This window comes from Acanthopagrus latus, chromosome 13 (assembly GCF_904848185.1).
Source record: "Acanthopagrus latus isolate v.2019 chromosome 13, fAcaLat1.1, whole genome shotgun sequence".
Taxonomy (NCBI): Eukaryota; Metazoa; Chordata; class Actinopteri; order Spariformes; family Sparidae; genus Acanthopagrus; species Acanthopagrus latus.
Window position 1 is genome coordinate 17,156,765 of NC_051051.1, and position 18,946 is coordinate 17,175,710.

Genomic DNA, 18,946 nt, shown 5'->3' on the forward strand with positions numbered 1-18,946 from the left:
CCACATGTGTCCTCCTCCCTCAGCCCCTCAGCACAGACTTGACGGCTGTTTCTTGTCTTCTTCTTCTTCTTTTTTTTTTTTTTTTTTGCTGTTTCTCTCCTCACTGACACACACTTGTTTCCCCCCATCCACCTTTAGTTCTGCACCGTTACACAACAATTAAAACCGCTAAGTCTCTCGTTAACAGCTGCTAAAAGATTAGGAGAGTATCGCTTCTGGATTGAGTGTTTTCCAGAAACTAATCCTCTGAAATCCCCCTTTTTTTTCCACGGCGGGAACATGATAAAACAGACGACACTTCAGTCGTGTTTCTGTCTCGACCTCCCCTCCGCTAAATGCTTCAATTACGACAGCCTGCAGACAGCGCTCAACTTTGGGAATACTGTTGGTGAGGAGCAGCGTGAGCGGGGAGAGCTTAAAAATATAAAAGAAATGCGTTGACTCACCTGAGGAAGACCGTCTCTCCTTGTCGCACGGTGATATTGTCCATCACTTTGTTGTCGGATTGAGAATCCCCTTGGCTGTGGACGGGCAACCCTGCAGGCACAAGAAGCAAAATCCTCAGCGAGAGCACAACTGTGCATTTTAAAAAAGCGACAAAGTATCCGCGGAGAGACATCGTCCGTTCCTCAGAATGAAGAAGTGTAGAAAAAAGAAAAGCAACAAAAATCCCACAGCGAGGTAATGAGTCCGTCTTTCCGTCCCGTCAACGGTCCCGTGGAGATTATTTACCCCCGGTTCATTAGTCTTAATCCAGATCTGCTCGTCAGGTACCCGCGGTGTGCAGGGGAGGAGAGACACTCGACCCTATCTGACTGCACTGTAAAACATCCACTGTTTATTGTTTTTTTTTTTTTTTTTTTAAAGGGCGCAGGAAAAAAAAAATAAAAATCCCTTATCACTGTGGCAGTTTACGATGTCTCCGATTCTTAACTAAGTTTTTTGTTTTTTGTTTTTTGTTTTTTTTTTCTTTTACTTATCATAAGAAGTAATACGCGACAAGAAAAAAAAATCTTAAGGATATATTTTCAGTTGTTAATATGAAGCCCGTGTGCCTAAACACCAGGCGAGCAAGAAAAAAGATACACCAGAGGCAGGTGTGGAAAACAGACTGAGATGCAAGTATGCGATTTGCATCGGCTGTCAATGAGTTTCTCTGCCGGTGCCCTCCAGTATGAGCACTTTCCGTCTGGCTACGTCAGAGATGGACAGTTGGGGTAGCGGTGAGAGCAAAACGGATTTACATTTACATCGATTTCACCCTGATAGGAAAAACAAACAAACCAAAAAAAATTGTATAGTGCTTTTTTATGGATTGTTTGAAATTTGGTACTTTGCATTGGTATATAAGCATTGAGTTAGGCTATGATGATATGTTATTGTTAATGGTGACCATTTTCATCTCTTATTCCACTAAACAATTCCCCACGAACTGTGGAAAATTATTTATCATAAACATGGCAGTAAACAAATGCAGAACAATGCAGGCAGTGGACTGGGGCTGCAACTAAGTCAATTGCATTTTCATAATATGTTCATTATTCATTCACTTATTTAAAATGTTCTCAGTGATGTAAGAATCATAATTTTCAAAAGCCCTCGCTGACATGTTCATGTAGTTGTTTTGTGTCCAAAGGGGAAAAAAAAGAAAAACAAATATATATATATATATATATATATATATATATATATATATATATATATATATATATATATATATATATTCTTTTTTTTTTTCTTGAAGCACAGCTTAAATAACTGTCGATTATCCAAATATCTGTTGATTGATTTTCCATTGATCAACTGAATGACTTATCAGCATCTAATCGATGATGCTCTATCTTTACTGTAAATCTTTAAAAAGAACAACAACCTCCACACAAAAACAAAAACTAATTCAGTATGCAACCTGCTTCTTTAAACTCCAGCTGCTCTTTACTATAGAAATACTTTCCTTATGGCGAACTTGCATAGTGCATTACATGAAAACCAGCCCTCTCTTACAAACAACAACTTGAACTAAGCTCTGATAAACCTTCTTGAATGCTTTACAGTCAGTGGCCTCCCCCATTGCCTTGCTTGTTCTGGTATCACCAGTAGCTTGTGGTAGATGGTGCCGTTTGATGATTGTTTCGTGTGATACATCAGGGACTTAACAGAGGTTATTTTTCTCTACTGGTGCTGCTGTTTCACTACATGTTAGCATGCACCAATATCCCATCAGTTGCATCTGGTGGCTCAGAAGTTACATAGTCAGATTACAGATATAACACATACAGCACATTACTAGTAGAGATACTAAAAAAGTTGCTGTTAAACAGTGTGAATTGTGTATGCTAGCCAGCCCCTCGTGAAGTTTCTCCTGAGATTAAAAAAAAAAAAAAAAAAAAAAAAAAAAAAAAAATCAAGTCTTAATAGCTTCATGAGTATGACCTGTAAAGTTCTTACCCCAATAAAACAAAGAATGCCTGAACACATATCAACTGAGAACAGGTGAGCCTGATGATATGTGACCTGTCAAGTCCTTACCCCAATAAAACAAAGAATGCCTGAACACATATCATCTGAGAACTGGTGAGCCTGATGATACCATTGTTTACACATTACCAGTTACTTATTGCTGGCAGTGCTAATTGGTACAAGCAGTCTTGGTTGCTTTGTAACGGCAGGCTTGACATAACAAAACCTCTATAGCACCTTGTATAAAAGGATGAAAGCATAACGGCTACTGTTTTTAGATGCAAAACATGAATGGCCACTTGTTATGGACAATGCTGCAATTAAATATCAATATCCTGAATTCATATCTTTATTTTGTTATTGAGCAACACATTGCATTGAAAAAGAAAAGGCTGTTTGCAGAAAAAAACAACTCTTTTTCTTTGTCTTATTCACACACACCATGCCTTTATTGTATTTTACTTCATTCCAAATTCCTTTTCAATTCAGTTTCAGACTGAAGCCATGCTGCTTGTTAAAGAGGTAGCTGCTAGCCTGAGATGTTGGCTGTGTATTGAGCCCTTGGTTTCACTTTGTGGTTCTCTCTGGACCTGTGTGGAACAATTAAGTCTTGATTACTCGGATTTCATCTAAATAAACTATGACGATACTGTCATCCACAGTTCATAAAGTAAGTACTAAAATATATATATATATATATATATATATATATATATATATATATATATATATATATATATATATATATATATATATATATATATATATATATATATATATATATATATATATATATATATAGTTTAAAGTATAAAACAGTAAAACAGTGTTAAAACCTGGGAACAAGCCAAACCTTTTCTTTTTCTTGAAATAACTGAATCATGACGGTGTCCCATTTTTACAGAGGAGATGTCAAGTGGTACACAGGACCAAGACAAGGTTTTATCCTGAGACTAGACAACATGAAAAACAGAGATGCAGTCTCATGACCTGTGTGACCTGTATTCATCCTGCTCTCAGGTTTATACAACTCCTCAACAGACCAACACCAGCACCATCCTTTTTTTGTGCATTGTTAAGTGCAATTGGGTGACTTTAAAGGCATTTGCAAAATGGCAGGTATTACCATCATCATTATTACACCCTAACCCTAACTATTGTTCCTGCTGATGTTGTGTTGTTATCTCTTATCCCTCATCCTTCCTGCATAAATAGGCGATCATAAATAACGCGCAGATGTGAGCTGTGCATGAAGACAATGTTGAGAAAAAGGAGAATGAAACACACGGTTGTCATGGTAGCACTTGGGAACTGCACAAGAGAAGTGAGGTGATTATAGGCTACATTATAACCAACTCCATAATTGTGAACTGTGAAGTATGTGAAGTTGAACACAAGAAAGAGAAAGCAGCTGCAGTGTATGGTGAACTGAGAAAACAACTGAACTACAGTTTTTTTTGTGTATTACACATCCATTGCCACATTGTCAATTGTGTTACTGCTGCAGCAGCCTGAAGGCTAAAATAGATGAACAATATTTGATCAAGTCCAGCACAAAAACTGATGTCTGACAATTTAATGTCATGTCATGAAATTTCAAACCTATAAGTGGTTCATATTTTTTTGTTTGTTTGTTTGTTTGTTTGTTTGTTTGTTTTCCTTAAGTGCAAGGTTTTAGTGTTTGGCCCATTGGTTGAGCTTATTTAGTTCTATTTTATTGTATTTGTTACTGATTTGTTTATTTAACATTGACAGTGTGCATAGAATACTGCTGTAAATACACCACAGTTAACACTAACCCTAATGGAATTTAAGATTAACATTGCAAATTTATTGCAATTAATGCCAAGTGTGAAGAGCAATTATTACAAGGAAAAAGGGTATTCATGTCCGTGAAAAAAACTCTACAGGACACTGCATAGACAGACTGAAGTTAGTCGGTGCAATGGTCTTTTAGTGGCGACAGAGCGCTGATTAACCATTTCATTAAAAATGATGCAAACAGATCTGATTCTGCACTAGAACATAAATACTGTTTCAGACAGATTTAGTTTGAAAAAAAAACAAAAAAAAAACACTGTTTTTGCCATGCTGTTAGATCAGCCCTGGAGATTGGCATACTGTCAGCATTTACATGAATTATTTCAGCCGCACACATTTTAATGTTGGTGGCCAACCATAGAGATGATCCTTTTTTTTTTCATACATGGGCCCACAATAAGCCTTTCTGGGACACCTGTAGAGACAGCAGCAGATTGATTATTGTGTTTGGACTTAATGAGAACAATGTAACAGTTATTATTCTATTTAAGCTTGACTGAATAAATATCAAAGATATACAACTTCATCTTGGATTTACAAAAATGTCATATGCCTTCTTGTGGTCAAGGAACACAGCTCGACAACACCACCTTCATCCATCTGAATTTGTTTTGTGGGAAAAAAAAGAACTTTTGGCTGTCTCAGCTGAATTATTGGTACTGAAGCCACATTGCTTTTGCATGGTAACTGAGCTTGTATTCAGATGCCAAATGATTTGCTCAATTACCAATTTTCTGCAACCTTGGACATTGTAGGTAGGATGCTGATAAAACTGTAACTATCCAAGCTCTGAAGACAGAAACAATTTTTGAGAAATCTAAAGGTAAATACTTAAGAGCAAATTTTTGTGCTGAGCTCTAAATGCACAACTAAATCCCTACAAAATATAGCCATCATCCATGCCCTCGTGTCTGGCTCAGAACCTTTGTCGATTTTCTTTCTTTTTTTTTCCTTTCAACTCTCTCTGCTATCGGTTGTAAAAGGCTTAAATAGTCTAAGGCACATGCTAATTCGAAGAAAAATATTCCTTGAGGAAATTTCAAAGCCCCACCAAACTTATATTACAAAGCCCCACCAAACCATATTACAGGAAGAGTCTAACTTTGAAAAGTCTTAACCATATTTTGACTAAACATGTTCATAAACTCTGATTGGTAGATGGAAATAGATGACATCACCTGTACCTAATACTGATCACATAATCACTGAGAAAAGAAATGACCAAAACACAAACACAGGAATCTTGTCTAAAGTTGTGAGTTCATGTGGGATCTCAGCCCATGAAACTGAACATGACAATTTAACATAATGTTTATCTGTTTCAATTAAAAGGGTAAGATGAATGGATTGATTGCATTAGAGTCTGACAATAATAATGCAGAAGATTTCTCTCAAGGTCCAGGTTCCAAGCCTTTTATTGTCTTCTTTAATTTCTCCGTCTTTGTTTTCATTGATACAAGAAAAAAAGAAATGTTTGTTTAACAGTCAGTGACAGCGTTTGCGCTGCTCACTGGGATGTTCAGAGGATGGAGATTTTCATGCCACAGTTAGGAATCCACTACCTGCAGAATTAACACCAGTACAAATTTTGGATCACTTACAGGTCTATCTTCTTCTTTCTGTACTGCCAATAAAGCATTGGCACACATGACTGAGCTATTTCCTTGTGAAGAGATGGTTTTGGTTTAATTCTACTCATCAGATACCAGGTTTGTGATAGATGAGTCACTACACCCAATGTCACAGTACCCAGTGGCTGGAAACACTTATTTCCTGTACCTTGACTATCTTGTCACAATCACTTCAAATGATGATTTTGTGTGTGTGTGTGTGTGTGTGTGTGTCTGATAAAGACTACATCCTTATAGCAGCATGTTTGGCACAAGAGGTGATGTTTCTATTTTTGATCCATACACAATACATGTGTCTGATGTAATGAAATGTGGATGAGTGAACAGGCTGCTTCTCTAATAATCATGGAGATTTATGCTTGTTTAGCCTAACTAATGCAGGTTTGCTGATTGTCACCAACTTCATAGCAGTCTCCTGACATATGACAACACTGCTGAAAAAGTCAGCATGCAATTATTCAGTCCTGTGCTCACAACCACTAGTACCTTCACTCATTTAATCCTTGTGCTTTATAATATCTAATATATCTGCCTCTCAGCACATTTACCTCAGTTTGTTACACTGTGAAGGTAATGAAATCAACACATGAATCACAAGAGGTGCAATCGAAAACATATTACTAGTGAATATATAATGTGATTTTCTTATGCCAAATATTTAGTATCGTATTATGCATATATTTTCATCATTTTGACAATCATTAAATTCTGGAATAATCTACTTTATGATGAGCCATTTTTCACTTCCTAATTTTCAGAATGAGGTATCTACACAGCAGGAATGACAATAAGTTTTAATTAGTTTAAATCTCAGGGTGTGAGTTAGTCATTTGTGTCTGCGCCTGAAAGGCACCAAGAAGCTCTGCCTGGCCAGTATATGTCAGAATCCATTATACATCCGAATATGACAACCAGCATTACTGGATCAAATTCAAAGACTATCTGACACCAAAGCACATTGAACACTTTTCTCCATCTTCAAAAGCATAATTTGTGCTCTCTCAACTGCAGATTAGAAATGTAAAAACATGTCAAGTTTAGTTTGCTGAGATATTCTACGGATAATATGGACACTATACTGTATCAAATTCCTCCACGCCAGCAGTGTGTTATAAGCCTAGAGGAAGTGGGTGTTCCTCAGGCTTGACAGCATGGAATCTATTTTATAGTCCAGATCTTGAAAGGAAGAGAATGAGATGTCACCATCGAGAACAACGAGCCTCCAGGCAGCACATTCCCAGGAAGCTATACAGCCACGTCACTTGACATGCTTGGAGCGCTGCAGCTCGTAATCGAGGTTCCACCTCCACACAGACTATAAATGCCATTGCTCTGCAATCCTCTATCTCACCTGAATGAAGTTGTCAAGTAAATGAATGAGCAAGGTAAAGCCTCCCGCGATGACATCTAATGTTCTCCATCTGAAACACCTGTTTACTCAATCACTCACTATCACCATTTGGATATTTGCCAAGTCAGTAAATTAGGGATGGAATGTAATCTGAACACATGAAAGTACAGGTCAGTGAAAGATGGTTATTTATTGTGTTTAATTATTCAATTTGGGATGGAAGTCACTGAAATACAATTTAAAAAGGCTGCCTTTGAAAGTAGAGCTGCAAAATGTCTCAATGCCAAATTTCACATAAATGAGCTAACAGGGAAATTAACTCACCAACTCTGCAGTTCCCCTCAATACTCAGGAACCAGTCACACCCAAGTGACATCAAAGAACTACCAACAACAAAGTGGGTCTGTTGCCAAGTGGATATTTTTAAGGACACCTGGAGACACCTAGGGGTAACATCAGCTGTCTTTGTCACAACATAAACAGGTGTTTTTTCAGCAGATTTGGGGATATTTCCAGCTGTTTTAGTGGCAACCAAAACCAGCTATTTTCCAGGGAAGCAAGACCAACTCCATTGGTGATTGTGGCAACTAAAACAGGTATTTAAGCCAAACCACTGATGTTTTACTCTTGTGTCTTAACCTAACTTAAGCATTACCACAGTTTTGTGACACAAGAGAAATAGATTATGCAACCTAAACAAATGTTAAGTTGTAGCATAAAAAAAACATTCAGTTTAACCCATCTGTGGTTTTGCAGAAACATACATTACAACTTTTATTCCTGCAATTGGGTTGCCTTGTCTGCTGGATTTGTAAGTAAGCATCTGTCTGCACCCAATGATTTTATATGTTTTTACGCTACATGATTATGCATGGTTATGGTTATTGTTTTGTCAGCTTGTTCTGCTATGCCAAGGTGCCAAATATAAGCAGCTAAAAACATTTTCTAAACAACCTTTTCTATTTCTTTAAAGCTGTAGTCTGCAACTATTTTTTGTTATATTTGCTAAAATTGTGATCATTATCTGACAGCAGAATAAGACACAGGTCAGCTGTATAAAAATCTACTGTCTGTGGCTCCACCCAGTGGCTATGATTTGATTTGCAAGAATCCACCGCTCCCGGCTCAATAAAGCGCATATCGGCATACGATGTTGCAGTTGAGCTATGTAAATTGTTGCTAAATCTAGCTTGTATGCTAACTCTGGTGTTTAGCTCTGTCTTTATGGCTACTGTTTCGCAATAGTGTATTTCAATTGATCGGGCAGTTATTTTGTGTTCAGTATGCTCTGAAGTAGTTAAATTGATTTAGAAAAAATAACGTTACTCATGCTTCAGAGAGGCAGCATAGCTGGTAACTACATTTACCGCGACATGAGGAATAATGTGTGTTACTCGGGATATATACAGTGATTGGCATAGGGTACTCGTCATTATAATTTAGTTGTATTGGTCAGAAAGAGAACAAACAGGGCTTGTTGTTGTTGTTATTTTGAATGCACCATCTTGGTTATCTGGCGTCCTCTGTTACCGTGGTTACAGACCTGCTCATGCACAGCAGGCTCCTCTGTGGGGAGGGGCTTTAGAGGCAGGGCTGCAGCGCAGCAGAGTGGAACACAGAGGGAACTGGGAGCTGTGTATAGTCACATTTTCTGACTATGTCCAACTTTTTTCTCAAAACACCAGCCTGCTGCTTTAAATATCTGTCTTTGTCTTCTTTTTTGATTAACATTGATCAATTAGAACCTGTGAAAACCAAACTTGAAATGTTGTTTAAGCAGAGAAACCTATACAAATCCCTGGAGACAGACATTGACTTTTTTACCAATTAAGCAAAACCCACAGTCTATACCTCACGTTGATCAAGTGTTTCAATTGCCTAAAACTCACACATGATGTAGAATGCAAACTCTGCTCTGCTGTGTCCAAGCCCTGTGCTTTGTACTCCCAACCATCTACCCTGATTTCCCTATTGCAATATAACACTCTGGATTTCATATTGTCAGTGCTAGGGAAAAATATCCACAAAACCTGTTTCTGGCAAACCAAATTTGCAATATTTAATAATATATAGAGTATAAAATCCTCAGGTATTTTACTTTATTTTTTTAACTATGATAAACAATAAAGATATTGTGTGTCATATTCCAATGTTTTACAGAAAAAAAAGCATGGCAGAAAAACAGCACAGCATTCCTGCCTTGAACAGGCTGTGTAAGGGGCTAACAAGAGTGAAAAAAGCCCCCATCTACTCGGTGATGATGATGTCTGAGTAAACTAATGGTAATCATGCAGGCCTAATTGGGTGGTTTGAGTCAGAGGGCCATGGGGAAAAGCTAGGTGAAGGCAGTAAATGACACTCCTGCTTCAAATACTGTCGAGATGTCATTGAGCAAAGTGCTTAACCTCCGTCGACTCACACACTGGAGCAAACTGGACTGCATCCTGCCATGACCCAGTGCTAAGCAGTGTGTCACTCTAAAAACACATTTACTCAGCACAGTCCCACTCTCTACCTTAAGGCAAGCTGACATTCTGTTGTTAAAGCAGCATTCTAAAAATACCCCCAAAACACCCAACAGAGACCCAGTCCATCTGATGGCAACAAATAATCTTTTATCAATTGTAAAATGTGGAATGAATGAATGAATGTGTGAAAAAGACTCACATGAAGAGTATCCAGGATTTAACATTTAGATTTAACATTTAGATTTAGATTTCACAGTAACATTATATCTTTAATATTCAACATTTAACAAATGTGGTTTGTTGATAGATGTGGTGAATGTGGTTAATTTTAGCAAGCACAACTTTACAATAAGCGTACCATAAGAGTTAGCATGAATAAAGACTGTTTAGTGTGTCACTACTTGTCAGCTCTCTATAGGATTGACTTGCTGTTCACCATGATCATTTTTATAACCATTCCCAGATTCCAGAGCATGTGTGCATTAATGGATATAAAGAAATGTATTTTAAAATAAGATATGCACCACTGAACCACATAACGCATTAATGCCGTACTACATGTTCTTCATGTGTCGCTTGATACATTTCAGGCTCAAGTTATTTCAAACTGGAGCTGAGCTTCCATCTGATGGTTCAGATCTTAAGACCAGCTTTGCCTTATGAGTCTAGTTGAATATTTCATGAACTCAAAGCACTATATCTCTGGTGCAGAGATATAAAAAAATTTATGAAACGTCCTACAAACTGTAGGTCAAGGCATCAAGTAATTCCTATGGAAATTGCTCAGTAGTCATCACATGACCAAGTTCAAAGTTCTTTTTTGTGTCGGATGCTTCAGTTGACTCATGGTCTATGATTTTGACTCTCAATGTCTCCCCTTCACAAACATACAAGGCATGTCTCATGACAACTGAGCAATCTCCATGACCACCAAACTAGTCAACTGACCTTCAATTAAGATTTGTATGATCATCAACGTTTGTCTGTCTGTTTTTATAATTCAAATGAAATTCAGTGTGTCAGCGACTTTGACTTGCTGTCAGCTGTGTGTTACTACAAATGTCTGCACATCGACTAAAATTAAATTAATTATATAATAACTTTTATTATTTTTTCACATGCAGATACAGTTCAATCATTGCTAATGTTTCCTAACTATGTGAAAACAATTATCGATCTACTGCTGTCTACTATCTATCAATCCAAAAAAAAAAAAAAAAATGCTTTAGGAAATTAGCTTGTGAATTTCCAAGGGATGGGTTTGGCCACTCCATCCTCAGAACAAAAAAAAAGAACAAACAGGTGAACCATATAAGAGTAACCGAAGTAATTAAGCATGTCTTAGTTTGGTAGAAGAGAAAAACTTGAATTCAGAAGGTTTACAGTTGTACCACACCAATACTGTCTTTTTACACTCTGTTGGTGATGTTTGATCATTTTTTGAATGTGATAAAATAAAATTCTGGCCATATCTTGCAAAACGCTCCATTCAGTGCTACTGCTAGCCATTTTTGGTGCCCTAAGCATAATTCCTTTATGATGCCCCACCCCAAGAAAAAAACAAAACTTTTGGTTTTGCCAGTTTAACTTTTTATTACCAAACATATAACTCAATATCAATAACACAATAGCATCACAAATCACAATCTAACACCTAAGAACAATGAAACGAAAAAGGAAAATCGACTTTGTAAACACAGTATACAGAACAGGTCACACGGGTCTCTACTCACCTGCTGATGGGCTCTCAATGACTTGTGCTTTCAGATGTAGTCTATAGACCTGCTGGCTCATCATCTGTATCTTCGCCTTGGCCATGTGCTTCTCCTTGTGTGTATCTCAGCATTGACCCTGCATTAATTTAGAAATATGAAGAAAAAGGATCAGTATAGAAAGAGACAAAATATTCAAACAAAGAATCTTATACTGTAAAAAAAATGTAAACATTTTAAACTCAAAGCATACAGCCAAGGAGCGCTCCTCCTTTGTTGCTTATTTATCAACTATTTGATGAACCTAATCTAATCTAATATAAAAAGCATAATAGAATGAGTTGCAATATTGCACACATTTCAACAATAAAGTTTGCTTTATATCATTCAGAATGACATTTTATACTTATATCTTACCTACAGGAATAAGAGCAAAATGATACACCTTACACAAGACTACATTTCTGAATCTCAAACATTATTTAACCATTTAATTGAATACAACTTAAATATAGTTACGAGAGCATTTTGTCCTCTACAAACCGTTTTTCTATTTCACTGGCAGATGTTGTCTGCGTCTTTGAATCCTGACATAGATTTAATCAAAATGAAAACAGTTAGTTTTGTCATGTAGCTTCTGTCACATTCAGCTGCAACCAAGCTAGTTGTAGCAGTAACACTAAAAGTCTGAGTTGTTCAGACTTCATATTATCAAGAGCCATTTTCTGTCCCACTGCACATCCGACACCTCACCAGATTTGTGTGAGAGACTGTAGCCTACATTCTCCTGAATTCTACTAAATGACAATCCTAAAGATGGTTGTGGGTTTGTTATGCATTGTAAATGCCAAAATATGGGTTCTCAAATGACTGTATGCTAGGTAAACTTTGCTAAATGCCTGGCAAAAGACTTAACCGCACGCTACACAGTAATAAATGGTCTGAAGCAAGAGGCATTGTTAGCCTACCTTGTGCACTGACTGCCAGTCATGTCAAAATAAACCATAAACTACTACTCAATATCAAAAGTAAAGTAACAGCTAGCTGGCATCAGTTACTTGTAAAATACATAGGTTTGTTTTTAACAGTAAAATCTCAATTTAGCTTGCACCTAAGTTATAACATATTTGAGTTTTCTAACATTAGCAATAACATCAGCTAGTTCGAGGTGCATAGGCTAACCATTACATTAGCAGCACATTTCCCATATTTAAGAATGATTAAACATGGACTTACCTGCAAGTGATGAATGGGCATCATCTCGCAGTTTCTTCTTTCTTTTCTCTGCTCCTGACTCCTGCTGTCTTTTCGGGGCCATTTCTACAAAAGTTGACAGCTTGCTGTCAGGCTGTAATAATGCCCCATTATGTAATAATGTAATACATTTTCAATGCATTATGTATTAACACCGCACCACATTTTGTTATAAAATTCTTGAACGCAATATGTAATAAACTTTAACGCATTTTGTAGTTCTTATATATTCCACCAGTAATTTCAAAATGCCGGTGTTGCACTTTATTTTAGCACGAAAATGTAGTCAGTTGGTGCATTATGCAATATACCACCAAAATCGATGTCTTAATGTCTTAAAAACATTATACCATCCAAACGACATTAACTTTAAGCATACCAACATGAATTGTAAATATGAATTAATTTTAAAAACTAGTAGGATGTGTCATTGGTCGAATCTAATTTAAATATAAGTGAATTCATAGAGAAGTGTATATTCAGACCATTGATTCAGACTGAATCAGGTGGTAGGGGGTGAAGGGGGATACGGTGGGTCGCTGGGATTGTGTCTATATGTGCTGAATATAACAGAATATAACTTGTTATTCATCTGATTAACTGGCTTTATTGAGGCTGGCGCTTGCTGTTCCTGTCAACCAAAACCTCTCTCTCTCTCTCTCTCTCTCTCTCTCTCTCTCTCTCTCTCTGTCTGACTGTCTGTCTCTCAAACCACCAGACACAAATCAAATTAAATCTTCGTGTCACTTTTATGTAGTGTAAATTGTGAGCAACACATAGATTTAGAAGCTGTGTTCATGAAGTAACCAAAGCCAGAACACAACAGGTAGAGTGTCGGAGTGAAAAGTTTCACATTATAACGTGATCAGCTGGAGGGACACCTAGGGCTCCGAGGGCCAGACTTCATGCTGCATCCTCCAATCAGATGCTCTGATTGGACAAACCTCCACAGTCAGCATGAAATGTCAATGACAGTATAAATATGTCAGTGAAACTGAGACTATCCAGCTGGATTCATGGATTCGCTTCCATCCCCTCCACCTGAGACCAACTTATCACTTTATAACATGATACTGATTTTTATTTTTTGTTTTCTGGTATGGCAGCAATACCCTTTGGTACTTCTGTATATAAGTCTACTACAGCAAACAATTTCAAATGTATTGTGCGGGTTACATGTGTATGTCCTCCAACATTTCAGTGCACCAATAATGTTTATGCCAGTAACACTCATTTAATGTAGTTTTTGTCTTTATGAGCTTTCAAATACATTCTCTATGAATTCAGTTATATTTGATTTAGATTTCGGTACAGTGCCTAATATTTCTATACTGAAATAATATAGGCACTATAATTATTATGACCATGATGATTTTTTATTAGGATACTTTTGGTGCCCCCTCAGCACTTGGTACCCTACGCACAGCGCGTAGGGTACCAAGTGCGCGGGAGCGAGGGCGTTGGCTCCATTAAGCTTTAAGTGCTTTCAGTTTCCAACTGTTTCACTTCCCCTCAGCAGGCAATTCAATTCAATTGAGTTCTTACAGCTTAATTACTAGTTTCTAACATATGCTGATCATGCTGAGGGAAAGTTAGACAAAAATGAGTTTGAAATCAAAATGCCAAGATCAGTAGCGGTTAAGCAGAAATCAGTGGGATATTTTATTGATTGGTTGTTGGAAAAAGTGCAGAATTTATTTATCAGTTCTTATTTGATTAATTTATTGATTTATTATGCTGTAAATACTGGCTTAACTATGATGATGATGATGATAATATGATTTTTATTGTTCTAACCCTTTTTCCTACAAATTTAATCAAGATTTTTTTATTATTATGTACTCATTAATTTCACTGCAAGCCTTGCATCACAACAGCGATAATAAATAACACGTGCTTTGCAATGTTCTCAAACACCATACCATATTATAAAAGAATAAATTAACTAGCTGAACCCTCCATTCAAGATATCGCCATTGGTTGTTTTGACAACAAATAAATAGAAAGTGGAATATGTTTTTTTAGATTAGACTGAGATAGAAACCCACATGCATTTCTTACTGAGAAAATGACAGGAACAAACTCAAAACAGCATCAGACAACAGCAAAAAAGCGATCAGCCCTGATCAGCTGCAGTCTGCAGTGCCGTTCAAAGTGTAATTTACACTTATGTTGGGAGCCACAGGGCAGATGCGCATGAAATGGATCATGCTGCTGTTCTGGACAGCGAGTTAAACGGTTATCTCTGCCGCTCTGCACCGTGATCCCTTTTGATGACTTCCAGATGGTCATCCTCCATCTTTAAGACTCTCTTGTCCACAAGGGAAGCTGATGTAATGAGGTCTTTGTCATTGGCATTAATGAAATATCACCTTGCAGACTGGAGGGAAAATGCGGCAGGAGAATCTCAGAGAGGAAGTCAGATGGACAGCTCAAACTACTGTGGTGAAATGCTGAGAATAACACTGGAATATCTTGATGACTTAAAAATGGCTGGTAAATGGTTCACACATAAATCATACACATTTATCCTAGTCTAGAATTAAGCTCACAATATAATTGGCTCTCAAGAGATCCTTGTAAGAAAAAAATTGACAATGTGAATGTGTTTTCGCAAGATTTCCCCATTGTATGTAAGCAATTGCATGTCTAAGTAATTGTGCTAGAGCACTTGCAGCTGTGTGGACAGGAAGCGCTTGGCTTGGGGTTTGGGTTCTTGGGAAAAAAAAACAATAATTAAGCGTGAACAAACAGTGGTGATAACAGCTATGTGAACGATACGGTGGTGGAGTGGCTGTGAAGCTGGCTACTTGTGGTCTGGGAGAGGTTTCCAATTGGCAGCGAATCAGAGGACATTTGCACCCTGAGGCTTACGTTCCGCTCCACCCCTCATCCCCGACACTCACTAAGAGCAAGCATTTGCCAAGATCTTAATCACAGTGGGCTTGAGCAATCAATACCAAAGTGGCCCTTGTGTCAGACATCCCCGAGAGGAAGTGACCATTACTTTCTAATAAAGAGATTGATGCTTCCGAAGTCGTCTTCATCACCCCTTAGCAATGGCTTTCTGACTGCAAGGCATGTTGAGTGCACTTTTGCAGTAACACGTCCTCAGCTATCAAATGTGCCCCTCCCCCCCTCATGGAAATACACATTCCATTCAGCACCGTCTTTTCACAAACATCTCATTTTGTCCTTTGACTCCATATGTGTGCTCTGTGTAGAAGATGGATTTAAAGCCATATATCATCCAGCAACATATCCAAGCAAACAACTACACGTGGCCACCCCGAGCAATGTTAAAGGAAATCTCTCTCCAGTCGATCACTAATTCACACAGGTCAAAGCAGTATAAGGCATAAACGCACAAAATGAGAAAGCCACTTTATCTTCAGATGTCTTAATAATGTGGATGGCTTGGGAACAGCTAAGTAATTATTAATGGCAGTGGTGTGGGCATGTTTGTTAATTTGCTTCAGCACTTTTTTTTTGAGGGGGAAACACATACACACACTAACACACACGCACTTTGCTCCCTTGAGTGCAGGCACTTTAATAACCATATTTTCTGCTGGTCTAAGGAGTTTTTCTTTTTTTTCAGTAAAGATTTATAAAAGTGTCAGCTTAAGGCAGAAAGGTGCACCCATTTAATTATTATGTAGTTATATTCTTTTTGTTGACAATATCAAGGCTCTATGAGTTCTCCTACGGGAGTGGGAAAAGGAGCTTACTGTGACTAATAACACATTAACCAACGAAATATGCAAAGCCTTGTAGCAACTCAAACTTTTGACTTTTTTTAGGCAGAGGTTTTTCATGCATATTCAAGAGGAAAAAGTTTATTGAGACGTGTGATGACTGTACTAAGCTGTGACTCAAACATTCTGCATGCTTATGTTTATAACAATATCATAGGACATAGGCATAATAGAGAAAGAGGGGCAGCACCGTCAGTGTTTCAGGTTTGTATAATGTGGATTGTACTTCAAAGGATATTTCTGGTTTATTACAACCATTTTGGCCATCAACAGATAAGGATATAATGATATCATTGTACTCCTAGTAATGGTGGAGATTTGTTAACACAGTGACTTGCACATGCCAACTGTTTCTTTTGAGGCAAAATCAACCAACCAGCAACCTCAAACATCAGAACCATGCACAGGAAGACACAACTATGGTCATTTGAAGTTGGTAGATGTTTACATCACATAGTTTGAAACTAAAGGTCTTCTCAGGATATTAACTGCCACTAATTATCGAACTGAAGCACCAACATCTCAGACCTTTACTCAGTAGGTGGGAAAAAAAGAAAGCTGCATGTATATAAAACCCAGATCAAACTGGAGCGCTGATCAAATTAGGATCAAGACCAGTGATACTCGAAAGCAAAATAGTCTTCACTTCACCTTAGTCTCTACCTGAGACCTACCTGCCCCCAGTTTCCCATCTCTGCTCTAGGAGTGTGTTTTATGCTAGACACTGAAAGAGGCTGTTGCTGCCACTGCAGCTCTGTTTTTTGGCTCTGGGCCTTGATGATTTGTCATAACGTTAGCGGCTAAAAGAATGCGTAAGCCACTAAGGGAGTGTGCTCCTATGGCAGTGGCTTTTTTATTGGGTTGTGTGCTTTGTGGGAGTGGCTGTGGCTCAGGAGGTAGGGCCTATCATCCATGTTACTGGTTTGATTCCCACATTGCTCCTAAGTCAAAGTGCTTTTAGCGGTTAGTAGACTGTACCAACACTTTAGAAATGCAAGTTCATATATTAGGTTAGTGGCTGAACAATAGTCTTTGTAGCCTAGTCTTTGGCTGTGTGCTTAGTGCTACTGAGTGAGCTGTTGAATTGCTTGCTCAGAGACTGTGCTGCTGGCTCAGCACATCATTGTCATCATTTAAGTTCTCCAACTACATCTTCCACTTTGATGGCTGAGGAAGTGTTTCTACAAAAGTGCACAAGTCATGCAGTCAGAAAGTTATTTCATTCTCTTCATTAGAACATAACAACCACTTCCTCTTGAGAATGTCAAATGATTGCATGTAGTAAAACATCTAACATCATCATTAAGAATGTAAACAATAGATGTGGCTGTTCATTGTGTCAAACTAGCAGGTTAGCACTGGGAATTGTTTTCTTCACTTTCTTTGAGATTCTATTACAACTAGCTTGCTAAGAGCTTTAGCAATGCATCCACAAAGCTTTCTAGAAGACTCCCATCTTGCTCAAAAAACGAACAGTTACTCAGTGCAAGCAGGCAGAAACAAAGATTGACAGACAGGTAACCTATCCAATCTTTTCATGAAGGCCAAATGAGATGTTTTGACAGGCTTTGAGGCCTGCAACTGCCACAGATTCTGAAATGTATTTTGTTTGTATTTAATATGTGCTCAGATGTTCAGCAAGTTTAAATTGCTCAAAAGTGTGTTCAAAACTAATAAAGGTATATGATTATATATGATTGCATCAATGTTACACTGTGCTACAAATTACATGTTTATAAAGCTCGAAAATAGGAGTTATAATTGTCATTAAATACATTAATATATGCACTTATAGTGTGTTGTAAACCATTTAATTACTGTGTATATATTGCTTTTGACTGCAAAATGGGAAGCTAAATGAAGGTGTTCCTTTGGAATTGGAGAGTGTTACTATTTTGCACCATGACTGATAAAATACTGCTTGGATGCAGCTGCAGGGTGTGGTTTTTGACCTTGACCACAGTACACATAACACACGTTGTACTATTAATGCCTTCCACTCACATGATATATTTGATTGTTTATCTTCTGCAGCAGCTCACTGAGGATGGCTTGGTATGCCTGGAACCTACTGTCCAGTTGCAGAAGAAATTATGAACTCCAAATGCAATTTGCCATCACAACAAAACAAGATAAATAGACCTTAACTGCCTTAATCCAATACTGAGGGTGTAATACTTCACAGAAACAGCTTCCCCGTTTTCTTAGATGATATAATGTGCACATGTAGCCGCATAAAGTCACATTTGCTTAGTCAAGCACTGACAGTCAGTGTGTGTAGATGAAACATAAGCAGAGATTGTGTAATATAAAAGATAAGAAGAATGGTGGAAAGGAGCTAATATTGGAGATGCAGTATATAATGTTGCATTTTTTACAGTTTGTTAGAAACAATAAATGTTCCATACCATAATCACATCATCTTATCACTGCAATTCATATCCTAAAAAAAAAACAAAAAAACACACAATATCTTTCATACACTGCGACT

General features: G+C 37.6%; 1 protein-coding gene across 8 annotated transcripts in view; it reads right to left on the reverse strand.

The window, feature by feature from the left end:
• ntm (neurotrimin) overlaps window positions 1–18,946 on the reverse strand; it is a 453,513-nt gene that overhangs the window by 120,286 nt on the left and 314,281 nt on the right. For 4 of the 8 annotated variants that reach the window (XR_005078668.1, XM_037120272.1, XM_037120269.1 and 1 more), the window contains exon 1: window positions 447–1,085. Coding sequence is in view for 7 of the 8 variants with exons in the window: in XM_037120272.1 (XP_036976167.1) it covers window positions 447–619 (173 nt within the window). In the remaining variant the exon portion in view is untranslated. Of the gene's footprint in view, window positions 1–446; window positions 1,086–18,946 lie in introns of those variants that run through there. The other 4 variants (XM_037120270.1, XM_037120274.1, XM_037120276.1 and 1 more) reach the window with 2 other exon arrangements.